We start from the raw sequence: 11482 nt of genomic DNA on the forward strand, positions 1-11482 counted from the left end.
TATGGTCCATTTAGAGTCAAACAGACCATAAAGCAGGGGATGCTTTTCCATCTTATCTGACGTGAACGTGGCATCACATGTGTCGCATGAAGGGTTAACGTTGGGAAAATCGACTGATTCCATTGAAAACAGTTTATTTTGCTGCAGAACTTCGCTCCCTTTTAAAATGTCTCTTTCTGTGTGAATCAGGAGTTTCTGAATCGTCTGTTTTTTTATTCACTCAAAGTGCCAAATGTGTGGACGATTCAGGAAATGAAGGGACAAAAAGAAATCTATATATTACTAATATTTTTATCACAACTTATTACTTTGCATTTAAAGCTGCACTTGTCAATAGTTTTGATCGGTGGATCTAATCGCACGTTGTAACGTGAGAGGTCCTGAACTCTGCAGCTCTAAGAAGCTTCTTTAGCTTCTCTCCGGGTTTTTGGTTTTATGGCTGAAAACAGGAGCCAGATATTGGTCGGTGGAGACCAAAGTGGAGCAAAAAGAGCGTGAATATTGGACTTATATTCATCGGGTTGGACACAAACGATCATGTTGCTGGATGTGTAAATAACATGTCGGTTCTTCTGCCCCCTGGTGGCCAAAAACATGCAGCTTTAAATGAAGTTAAGCATGGCTCAAGTTTTGGCAGTTTGTGACCGTTTTCTTTTATATAATAGAGATTTATGAGATGTTGTGACATATTACATTTTCTGCAAATGACGGAAAGTTTCTGTTGTGAAAACACATTTAATATGAATTTTCTTGAATCAAACCTTTAGATAAGCTCTTATTTGTGATGTCATGCAGCTACAGTACACACACACACACACACACACACATACATTTTTTTTTCTTCCATTGACTGCACTTGTTTTCAACGATGGAAATATGATACTCTGGTTGTATCTGTTTATTTGTTTATTCCACTATACTTTTTGTTTTATTGTCAAACTGTAAAGAAATCAACTTCAAATGCCGCCTAAACTATATTTAAATGTGTGACATAAAGAAGATTGTTGGCCTAATGAATAAATGATGTATGACTCAATGGAACATGTGCTTTTTCTCACAGTGTTAAATCACTAAATTGTCTAAATTCACAAACAGTGCTTTAGTGATTTGGATGATGAGTAGTCGCTCTTTTTGGCCTGTTGGTGGCGCTGCGTTTTAAGATCCAATGTTTTTACAGTGTTTTGCAAAGTGTTTTGTTTTCATGTGAAGTCAAAATGAATATTTATCATCCATTAAATCATTAGATATAAAGAGAAACTGTGTGTTTCTGTTTCTGTAGCTTGTTTCAGCGTGATGCTGGAAATCAGTTCACAGGAGACTGAAGAAGAAACAAACTGCAAATACACCGAAGGACCGAGTAATAAGGAATATTTTATTATTATTAATCCTGAACATTATGCTTGACTGGTATACAAAGAGGACGGCATGTGTGTGTTCAGCCTGGAGCATTACATTTACTCTGAAACATTAAGGGTTAAAGATGGAACATAAAAACATGAAATCAGAGGATATTTATTTGTTCATTAAACATTTAATTTTGTTATTGAAGCTGTTTTGTCTCACCTCGTGAGGAAGAGAGACTGGAAGAAGTTCAAATCGGAGCGTAAAAGAAATAAATACTGATTCAAAGTGACGTCACATTCATATTTACACCATCAAGCCGACGATTCCACACCTGTGGGAGGCAGCAAGGCGCTAAACCTCTGTCTAGTCTGCTGTAAATAAGAAGAAGAACTAAATGGAGCTACCCTCACCTCAGGGTACTTCTCAAGTCTCTTAATTGTTGTTTCCTCGCTCCTCGATCCTTGCTTGGAGGACCCACCAGAACAGACCAGGAAGTCTTTTAACGGCCGACACGCCCCCTCATTGTTCATCAGTCATGTGATTGGACGCTGCAGCCGATCGGACTGATGAGATTTTGTTCAACATGTAAACAGTGAAGACGGATCACAGATTAAACTCTAGCTTTATATTTGATTCGTTTTCTGATTCAACATCTGGTTTAAATAAATGTTCATTGTAGTCTGAACAACAAAAGGACCACAAACAACTTCGAGGACACGATAGTGAATTCATTTTTTTAATTATTATTTTTAATCACTTGTTTTATGTGTAAACAGATTTTCATTGTTCCTGTAAAATGAATAAATACATTTATCAAAAGATTAAAATGGTGACGATGAATAAAAGCATCTTTCCTGCACACTGTTCAGATGAAGATGATTTTCATTACAAAATGACGAAGACACAAAAAACCCGTCAATCTGAAGATGTAAACATGACGTCGTGTTTCATCTCAATGTTTAAACAACGGAGGGAACGGCTGCTGATCGACTGACATCAAACATGCACATCTTAAGAAAACAACGCAGAGCAGATCTGCAGGTCTTTAAGACTCCGCCCACTGACGTGGAGGACAGGAAGTCCTCAGTTAACACCTGCTGAGCGTTGGCTCACCTGCAGACAGCTGATGAGCTGAGCAAATGTTCTCAGCACACGAAACAACATGTTAGATGAAGAGCAAGAGAAACCAAAGTCTGTGTGAGTTAAATATCAAACTTTAAACTTTTACTGCTTTCATGAGGCAGCGGAGGTGAACCTGCAGAGTTATTGAAGGACAGAATGAAGTCACATGACAAACTGTATTAGCAAAGAGGAAGTGACGGAGAGACGTGGAGGATTATGAGACAGCCGTCCTCTGGACAGACTACAGCTCTCCTACACAGGACAAGACGCCTGCTTTGTGTCTCTTTGTAGTTGTTTAGTTATTTACTGTCCGTGGTTGTGTTGCCCTTCTCTTGTAGTATCGTGCGTCTCTCTGTAGTTGTCCTGTAGTACTGTTGTGTCTCAGTGGTTGTTTTGCCACTTTTCTTAGTTGTTGTGAGTCTTTCTGCAGCTGTTTCTGTCTCTTTGTACTCATTTAATCATTCTTTTTGGTGATTTTGAGTCTCTTCCTGGTAGGTGAGGGCCAGAGGGGCCCAAAAACCAAACCCCGCTGGTTTGTTTCCCCTCAAACAGATTTAGAAAGAAACGTCTCCTGCCACATGTGATGAACAAGTGTGTGTTGTGTTGTACACGTTCCCTTCAGGCTCCCGTTAAGTCCAGAAACACAGCCGACTACCGCTTCAGTATTTGCCCCGACCAGTATTATTATTAATTAATAAAGCTCTTAAAAACTCCACAACACTTTGGTTGATATTGTACTTTAGTGACACATTTACACGCAAATGTGGAAATGATCAAATCTTTAAAAAATGTAAAAACAGCTGACATGGCAGTCGATGACCCAGACGTGAGGTGACACACAGTGAAGTCGTGTTTCAGAGGAAGAGCTGAAAACTGCTCATATTCTGATGTAGTCTCATCGGTATCGACGGCAAACAAACGTGATCAGAGATCAATAAGTTAGATCGGCTCCCTCTCTCGTCTTTTGTGCTGATCTGTGACTCTGAACCGTGAGTTCTACGGTCCGTTGCATCGCTGCCACGTTCCCATAATCCCCGCCTCTCGTCACTGAAACGTCGGCGTGAACCGTTTCTCCCCGCCGTGCACGGTGACGTGGCGCCGCAGGTGGCTGCCGGAGATGAAGGTTTTGCCGCAGTAGGCGCACCTGAACTGTTTGCAGTCCGTGTGGACCGTCATGTGGACCTTCAGGGACCCCGACTGGGCGAAGCGCTTCCCGCAGTGGACGCAGCCGTAGCGCTTCTCGCCGGTGTGGACGCTCTGGTGGCGCTTCAGGTTGCTGGAGTCGGAGAAGCGTTTGCCGCAGAGCGAGCAGACGAACGGCTTCTCGCCCGTGTGGACCCTCATGTGGGTCTTCAGGTTCTTCAGGCAGGCCAGAGTCTTACCGCAGAAGGTGCAGCTGAACGTCTTCCCGCCGCCGTCGTCGTCCTGAGGTCTCCACCTGTCCCTTCTCATGAAAGCATGGAGTCTCTCCGGCATCTCCTTCCTCGCAGGAAGCCGAGGTTTCTCCGCAGGCGGTGGCGGCGCCGCCCTCTGCTGGCTGCCGTGTAGACCTGCAGGCTGCTGGTGCTCCGCCGCAGATAGACTCACCACCTCAGTGACGGTGAAAGTGAAGTCGCCGCCGCTGACCACGTCAGATGCAGCGGAGGCACTCGCACCGGTGTCCAACGCGTAGGAGCAGCCGGGATCCTCACTCAAAGGATTCTGGGTACTGAGGGCGGCGTGTTGGAGCTGAGGCTCATACATCAGGCAGTCGTAGCTGCTGGTTTCTGACCTCTGGCCGGCGCTGAGGGTTGTTTGGATGGACATGGAGGCGGAGCCGACCTCCCCGTTCGTCCAGGACCGAGACGAACCGCCGCCTTCGTCCGCCACTTCCTGTTTGGTCAGCGGGGGCGGGGCTTCTGTCTCCGGTGCCTGTCCGTCAACGACAAGGCAAAACTCTTCTGCAGAGAAAGAAAAGCAAAATGTCACCTTTTTATAGCCACAGCACGTTGGTTTGTGGAAGTTTTGAGGTTTCTAGTTCAGTATTTGGGATTTTGGTCGTCACCATCTTGTTTTTTTGCAACCGGTGAGCAGGAAGTGACCATATTAGGACTGAGGAGTGACGTATATACGTCTCTGGTCTCCCAATTGACAGTTTAAACATGCAGTTTGTTCGCGTTGCCAAATGGAAGAAATCGAGAAATCACAGATCACCGAGGACAAACGCCCACCGACAGATTCTGTTTTGCTGAGGGCTGTAAAGCTACTGATCATTGCACTTCGTCTTCCTGTGAGATTTGTGTTCTTGTTGTCCAACATGCTAGTGTTTTCCAAGTGAGCTCGGACTTTTATTTTTTTCTTATGGATTTGGGGTTTGATTTGACAATTTTAACAATAACTAACCTGTCAATCACCGTGTAGCCCCGCCCTAAAGCATCCCCTGCTTTATGGTCTGTTTGACTCTAAATGGACCATAATGTACTAAATGAACATCATGCTGTATTGAAGAAGACTTGAAACTAGAGATTGAGACCATAAACTCATGTTTACAATGTTTACTGAGGTAATAAATCAAGAGAGAAGTAGAGTCATTTTCTCATAGACTTCTATACAACCAGAGGAGTCGCCCCCTGGTGGACACTAGAGAGAATGCAGCTTTAACACGTGACGCTTTGACTTCACTTTTCAGAAGTTTCCCTCCTGGGTAAGCATGAATCACGCTTCAGCCGTCTCCATGTTGAGAGCTGTGTGGAGACAATCCCGGCTGTATGGGCATAGCTGCTGAATGAAGCGTTGATTTACTGAAACTGTACTTACTCTCCTGCTCAGGTTGGGACCAGGACTCCTCGTCGTCCTCCACTTTGATCACCGCGGCCGTCACTTTGGTCGACTCAGCTGCAGCGAGCTGCAATCGGAGCAGAGAGAGAGAATAAAGAGCGGGGAGAAGGAGGAGGAGGAGAAACAACGTCTTACATTCCTGCAGCTCTACTCACCGTCCCCGGTGGGGCATCTTGTCCAGAGTCTGAAGACGGGTCTGGGTCTCTGCTCCGGATCTGGGTCTCCTGGTGGGACACTCTGGAGCGCACCGCCTCGCCTGGAGGTGAGTCATGAGGACACTCTTAAAGTTATGGATCCAATACTGAGTATTTGTCTTCTGATGAAGCTCAGCGTTTTATCTTTATGCTTCATTAATTCAAAATTCAAAGGGGCTTTGTTTCCAAAAGCATCAAAATACAACAGTAATATAAATACTAACACAATAGGATTTACATATTATATGTAGATTTGGTGACATGCAAGATAAAAAAAAAGTTACCAAAGCACACAAATCAAAAATACACAATAATATAAATATATAATTAATATTATTGTGTGTATATCTATCTATCTATCTGTGTGTGTGTGTGTGTGTGTGTGTGTATACGTCTGTATTTTTTAATCAAGCTCTTTGAATGACACTTCCTCCATCGCTGCTTATTTACGTTAGTTTTAACGCTTTACCTCCCGGTGTTCCGCTTCTCCTTGGCCCGTTGCCCGGGTGATGAGCAAGCAGCTGAGCGCGAGCTCGGCCGCTCGCGAGCAGCAGCGCGTTTCCGCCTCCGCCGCTTCCGGCAGCGGTGACCGCGGCTCGCGGGGCGTTCGCCCGCGCGGCTCTGAGCTCCGTGAGCCGCAGCTTCCTCCGCAGCACCTCGTTCTCTTTGCGGCTCCGCGAGATCTCGAGCTGCAGCACCGAGTATCCGCTGTCCACGAGCTCGCAGATCTCCGCCACCGCCGTGTTGGCCAGCACCTCCATGATGGAGGCGAGCTGCGCGTGGAAGGTAGCGGCCGGAGACATGTTTGTAATAAATAAAATAAAATAAAATCCACTTGTTGACAAACAAGGACGGTCCTGGTCACCGTGGCTCAAACAACAGAAACGCACGTGCGGCCCGCTCCGTTTGTCTGGTGTCGATCTCTCTCACCTGACGTAAACAGTACCGACACAAACCAGGAAGTGATGCGGGGCACGAACGACGACACGACCCACACTGCGCATGTGCGAAGTGTCATTTTACAAATATTCCAGTATGACAAATAAAGCATGTGAACATTCACCCTCGGGTCTTTTACGTTGTTGACTGATTTATTTAGAATTAACTATTATTGTTATTAACTGTTTCATCTTTTGGTCTCTAAAGAGTTAGTGTTCATTTATATTTGTTTTTCTAACCATCAGTCCAAAACCCACAAGTTTAGCTACCACTGAAAACTACAAATCCTCTCATTAGGAGCTGGGACCAGAGAGTTTTTGCTTCATGATTACTATTCTAAATTATTAGAAAGTCACTTTGCTACTTATTGTAGTTGCTTTACACCCTTTTGTAGTTGTTGTTTCTCTTTGTAGTATTTGTGTCCCTTTACATCCATTTGCATCTCTCTGTAGTCAGTTTGTCTGTTTGTAGTTGTTTTGAGTCTCTTTTGTGGCCATTTTATTTAGTCTTTGATTGATTTTCCAACGACACTTAAGACCCCTCAAACAGAGGCCCCTCTAAACCGTTGGGCCCCTGAGCCAGAGCCCCTTAAGTCTGTTCAGTACTACATCCAAGGCCTGACCTCTGACCTTAATCCAAACAGACCCAGTTGGACGTGTTGTCTGCAGCCAGCCCGTTAAAGTATTTAAACTATGGCAGACCCACCTCATTAGTATGCATGTATGATGATACCTGTTTTAACCGTGTGACCATTTGTTGTTTTTCATCATTTCAAACAATGAGAATCAAACCGAATGATCAGAGAGGAAGCGTAACTTAAAAGATGCACACAGATACATATCTATATCTTTAAACTGATGCTGAGTTAACAGGACACTTCAGTAAACAACCTTTTGATTTCTCTTTTGGTAGAAAATACCATTTAATAGTTACTGCTACAGCTGATCTCTATCCTTTCACCTTTGGGATTAAATAACTATAAATACATGTTTTACAACCAATAACTGATGCCAAACAGTTTCATGATTACTTTTATTAACCAAGAAAGACACGTGACTCATACAGTGTTTGTGCTTTTCACACTGAAGACGTATTAACAGCAGAGACGGAGCGCAATAGAAATGATTTTATTCCAGAATCAGGAAACCTGTTGTTGGATAAATTAGATTCCATTATTTGGTTTTCTAAGAATTTAAATACTTAAAAATGTCCCCATGCCCGAGGTGACGTCCTTAAATGTCTTGTTGTGTTCGATCGACACACCAAACATCAGTTCACAGCAAGTCATCAAATGTCAGAAGCTCAAAGAATCATGTTTGGATTTTTTGCTTGAAAAAACAACTTAAATGTCTGATTAAAGGCTGATGCATATGTAGCATCTCTAGCTCAAAGTAGAACACACTTTAAATACCTCTATAAATATGTTAAAACCTTTTTTTAAAGCGTGATATCTACAGAGCGTTCAGTCACTCAAGATGGTGTCGTGACACTTCTTCATGTGTAGCTTGAGGCTGTATTTGACGATGAAGCTCCTGCAGCACAGCGTGCAGGCGTACGGCCGCTCTCCGGAGTGGACGCTCAGGTGCGACTTCAGGTGAGCCGACTGGGTGAACTTCTTGCCGCACTGGCTGCAGCAGAACGGCCTCTCGCCGGTGTGGATGCGCATGTGCACCTCCAGGTTCTGGCTCGTGGCGTACGTCTTGGAGCACACGGCGCACACGAAGCGCCGCCCTCGGGCGCCCGGCTGCCCGTCGCCGTAGTGGCCAAAGTTCATACCGTCGCCGCCGTCGTCGTACTCTAACGCGGAGCTGCTGCTCTCCGACAGCTGGCAGTCCGTGGAGATCGAGCCCGTGACGCTGACCATCTTGAGCCCGAAGGCGTCGCCGTCCAGGTTCTCGCTTTGGTGAAACTGAGAAAAGGTCACGTGGCCTTTCGACTGTTTGGTCCACGTGAGGCTGAGATCCAGCTCTCTGTTTGCGGGGGACTCGGTCAGAGAGCCGTTACCGAAATACATCTGTCTGTTGGAGCTCGGGGGGACCAGCGAGCAGTCCTGGTGGACCAGCTGGACGTCCGGGTCCACGTGTGAGGAGTAGGAACACACCGACTCGCCGGCCTCCATGTTGTCGTCGTCGTCGTTGCCGCCGAGCTGTACAGAGAAGCCCGGCTCGCTGCGAGGAGAGTCCAGACTGTAGACGGTCACGGTCTTCTTCTCGGCGAGCGGCTCGGAGGACGACTTCCTGTTGCCGTCTTCGCCTCCAGGCCAGCGTCTCTTGGTGCTCCGGCCAACGGGCGTCGACGTGACGATCTCTCTGGCTGCAGCCGCCGGTTTATCTGGAAGAAAAGAAGAAACGCTGAAAAATCTATTTCTACTGCTTTACAAAAAAAGTCCTGTTTCAAATGCAGGACTGTAAAAACAACACTTATAGAAACCAAAATCAAACAATGACACTAACTAATCAACAGAACATCTCTTATGACATCCGACGGGAAGTTATAAATCGTCTTTTTTTTGCTTTTTCCAATAAAAGTCCAGCAACACGTTTCAATTTCCAGGAAACTACTTAGTTCGGTTTAGAAAAAGATCTTTATACTTCCATGTTCATGATTACGTAGATAACAAACAAAATAATTTAGTATTTTTCGTAGGTTTAGCTACGAACGCTGGAGGACAACCTGAAGCAACGCAACGTTGAATATCGATAAACACACAGATATTAAATGACACAAATGTGACGTACTCAGCTGTCATATTTTTGTGTCGTTTAATATCAATCAATCAATCAATCAAACCGTACCGGCAGCGAGTTGATTGAATTGAACGTCATCACAATCATGCCATTCAGGAACATGTCCTCGACCCAACTACGCCACATCCGGTGACCCCACTTTGGGCCCCCGACCCAGAGGTTGAGAAACTCTTGTGTGTCGTTAAACACTCACCTTCTTCAAAGGTGTCGTTACTGTCGGAGTCTTCGTCTTTGATCAACACCACGTCTGGAAGCTGGAAACGATGTAACGAGAGACTTTGAGTAACAATACTCACGTTCAATTAATCATAATCTTCAGTTAATGAACTACAAATGACAAATAACGCGCGGAATATGCATTTTACATCTGTGAAACTGAGATAAAGTCGATAACATGCAAACTCCTCAAGATAACATGTCCCCTGAGTCCTGATTGGCTGAGTCCTCTTTAATAATAATTAATAAATAATAAGACCTCTGAGATGAATTTCCACATCTGTGATTTTGTCTGGAAACTTGAGTTGTTGTTGTTGTTGTTTTTAATCCCTATTATCAAAAAGGGAAAAAAAAAACGACCTTTGGGTTTTTCAAAATAAGATAATTAACATCAGGAATATCCGACTTTCAGCTCAAGATAACAGATAAGGGATCCACATCTGGAGATTATATGGGACTAAATATAACTACAGTATTTAAAGTATATCTTTAAGGCATAATGACACAATATGAAGTGACCCAATTCTACTTTAAAAATAAATCTGAAATATTACCAAGACAGAAGTTAAAGGGTTTGCTGCTCTTTGTCTTAGTGATTGTAAATATTATATTTTGGGTTTCATTTTATATTTGTGATAGGCTTTTTTTTTTTTTTCATTTACCAGTTTATTGTAAAGTTTTAAAATAATAACTTACTCACTAAAAATAATCAAACTTTCACAATTCAATATTTTTGAGAAAGCTTCTCATTATTTTGTGATACCTCGTCATTATTTTGAAAACCTGACCGGGGCTCTTATTTCTATAACGAGTCTTTATGCAGTTTTCATCTTATTGTTTTTCTTTAACTGTCAGAAATTAACTTCCATATTTAGAGCACTTCTGGTTAAAGTAATCTAATAAGAAATGTTAACGGGGGTAAAGATAAGAGGTTTACGTTACCTCCTCCCGCACCACCACAACGTCTCCTCCGGTAGAATCAGCGGTGTCTCCTCCGTCACTGTCCCGGTGCCGCTGCGGTGTTTCCGCCCGCTGTTCACCCTCCGCGACAGGTACGAGCTCCGGTTCCACCGCCGCCTTTACCCCGCCGAGGCTCCCCCGGACCACGATGGACTCGATGAGGTGCAGCTTCTTCCTCAGGTCGTCGTTCTCCTTGTGGCTCCGGCTGATCTCCATCTGCAGCACCGCGTAACCTTCGTCCAGCACCTCGCAGATCTCCGCCACCGCCGCCTTGGTCAGGGCGCCCATGATGATGGAGAGCTGCTCGTGAAGAGCTCTGTTGCTTAGGACGGCCATGACAACCGGGACTGAGGACCGAGGACCCCTCTTAACGGGCAACACGGAGCTCCGAGGAGGCTCTGAAATGACGTCGGTACCGGAGCCGCCGACTATAGACCCGTTAAGATGTTAAAGTTCTGCTCTCGTTACAAAGACGACCAACGTTTTCTTTTCTTTTTTCTCCTACTTCCTTCTCACTCGCACTTCCGGTATAACACTTCCGACTTCAGAATAAGAGCCTGTTGTTGTTGTCGTGACCAACATGAAATATATTTTCTGTAATATAAATGCACAAAAATAAATTATCTTCATGATTAAAGCATGATCTGTTGTATTGGAGCAATTTTCTTATTTTTTTTTTAACTTACCTTATTGCTGTTGTATTCTATTTTGCACTGGTGTTAGTATTATTTCTTTAGACTTAATACTTGTTATTCTATTGTTCATATATGTTTATATTTTTATTCTATTTTTTTTTATATTCTTTTATTGTAATATTTATTGAACTCTGACACAATAATTTCCTTTGGGATCGGGAAAAAAAAACCTACATAACAAATATAATAAAAGTAGAAAAATAATAAATGAATATGTTAAGACAGAATAAAAAAAAGTTTAAGAAATAGATAAAAAAACATTAAAAAATAACATTACTATAAACATTACTATAAATACGTAAAAAGAATAAGTGTTTAAAAATAAATTGATACAAAGAAAATACGACTAAATAAATAAATATAAGAAGGCAAATATACAAAATGACTTTCTTTACCATGTAATGTTTAGACTCTCAGGCTGGCAGTGATAGGATTATATATATATATA

General features: G+C 43.5%; 2 protein-coding genes across 2 annotated transcripts; both read right to left on the reverse strand.

Annotated features, from left to right (window-relative positions):
• Positions 1–2028: 2028 nt before the first annotated feature.
• LOC116377544 (zinc finger protein with KRAB and SCAN domains 4-like) lies at positions 2029–6434 on the reverse strand. Its single transcript, XM_031839191.1, has 4 exons — positions 5947–6434; positions 5439–5539; positions 5263–5350; positions 2029–4406 (listed from the first exon to the last, which is right to left on the reverse strand). The coding sequence occupies exons 1-4, from the start codon at positions 6278–6280 to the stop codon at positions 3511–3513; spliced, it is 1419 nt and encodes a 472-aa protein (XP_031695051.1). The 5' UTR covers positions 6281–6434; the 3' UTR covers positions 2029–3510.
• A 693-nt stretch (positions 6435–7127) lies between these two features.
• Positions 7128–10841, reverse strand: LOC116377545 (gastrula zinc finger protein XlCGF53.1-like). The gene is made up of 3 exons (XM_031839192.1): positions 10322–10841; positions 9357–9417; positions 7128–8747 (listed from the first exon to the last, which is right to left on the reverse strand). Exons 1-3 carry the CDS (start codon positions 10673–10675, stop codon positions 7879–7881), a joined length of 1284 nt encoding a protein of 427 aa, XP_031695052.1. The 5' UTR covers positions 10676–10841; the 3' UTR covers positions 7128–7878.
• Positions 10842–11482: the final 641 nt, after the last annotated feature.

Source organism: Anarrhichthys ocellatus, unplaced genomic scaffold, assembly GCF_004355925.1.
Source record: "Anarrhichthys ocellatus isolate YVR2014 unplaced genomic scaffold, GSC_Weel_1.0 scaffold1384, whole genome shotgun sequence".
NCBI lineage: Eukaryota > Metazoa > Chordata > Actinopteri > Perciformes > Anarhichadidae > Anarrhichthys > Anarrhichthys ocellatus.

Coding starts and splice junctions, on each gene's coding strand:
- LOC116377545 (XM_031839192.1), bottom strand. CDS start 10,675: ATGGCCGTCCTAAGCAACAGAGCTCTTCACGAGCAGCTCTCCATCATC. Junction 9,418..10,321: donor TTGTGGTGGTGCGGGAGGAG/GTAACGTAAACC, acceptor CATCGTTTCCAG/CTTCCAGACGTGGTGTTGAT. Junction 8,748..9,356: donor TAACGACACCTTTGAAGAAG/GTGAGTGTTTAA, acceptor CTTTTCTTCCAG/ATAAACCGGCGGCTGCAGCC.
- LOC116377544 (XM_031839191.1), bottom strand. CDS start 6,280: ATGTCTCCGGCCGCTACCTTCCACGCGCAGCTCGCCTCCATCATGGAG. Junction 5,540..5,946: donor GAGAAGCGGAACACCGGGAG/GTAAAGCGTTAA, acceptor ACTCACCTCCAG/GCGAGGCGGTGCGCTCCAGA. Junction 4,407..5,262: donor GTCCCAACCTGAGCAGGAGA/GTAAGTACAGTT, acceptor CTTTCTCTGCAG/AAGAGTTTTGCCTTGTCGTT.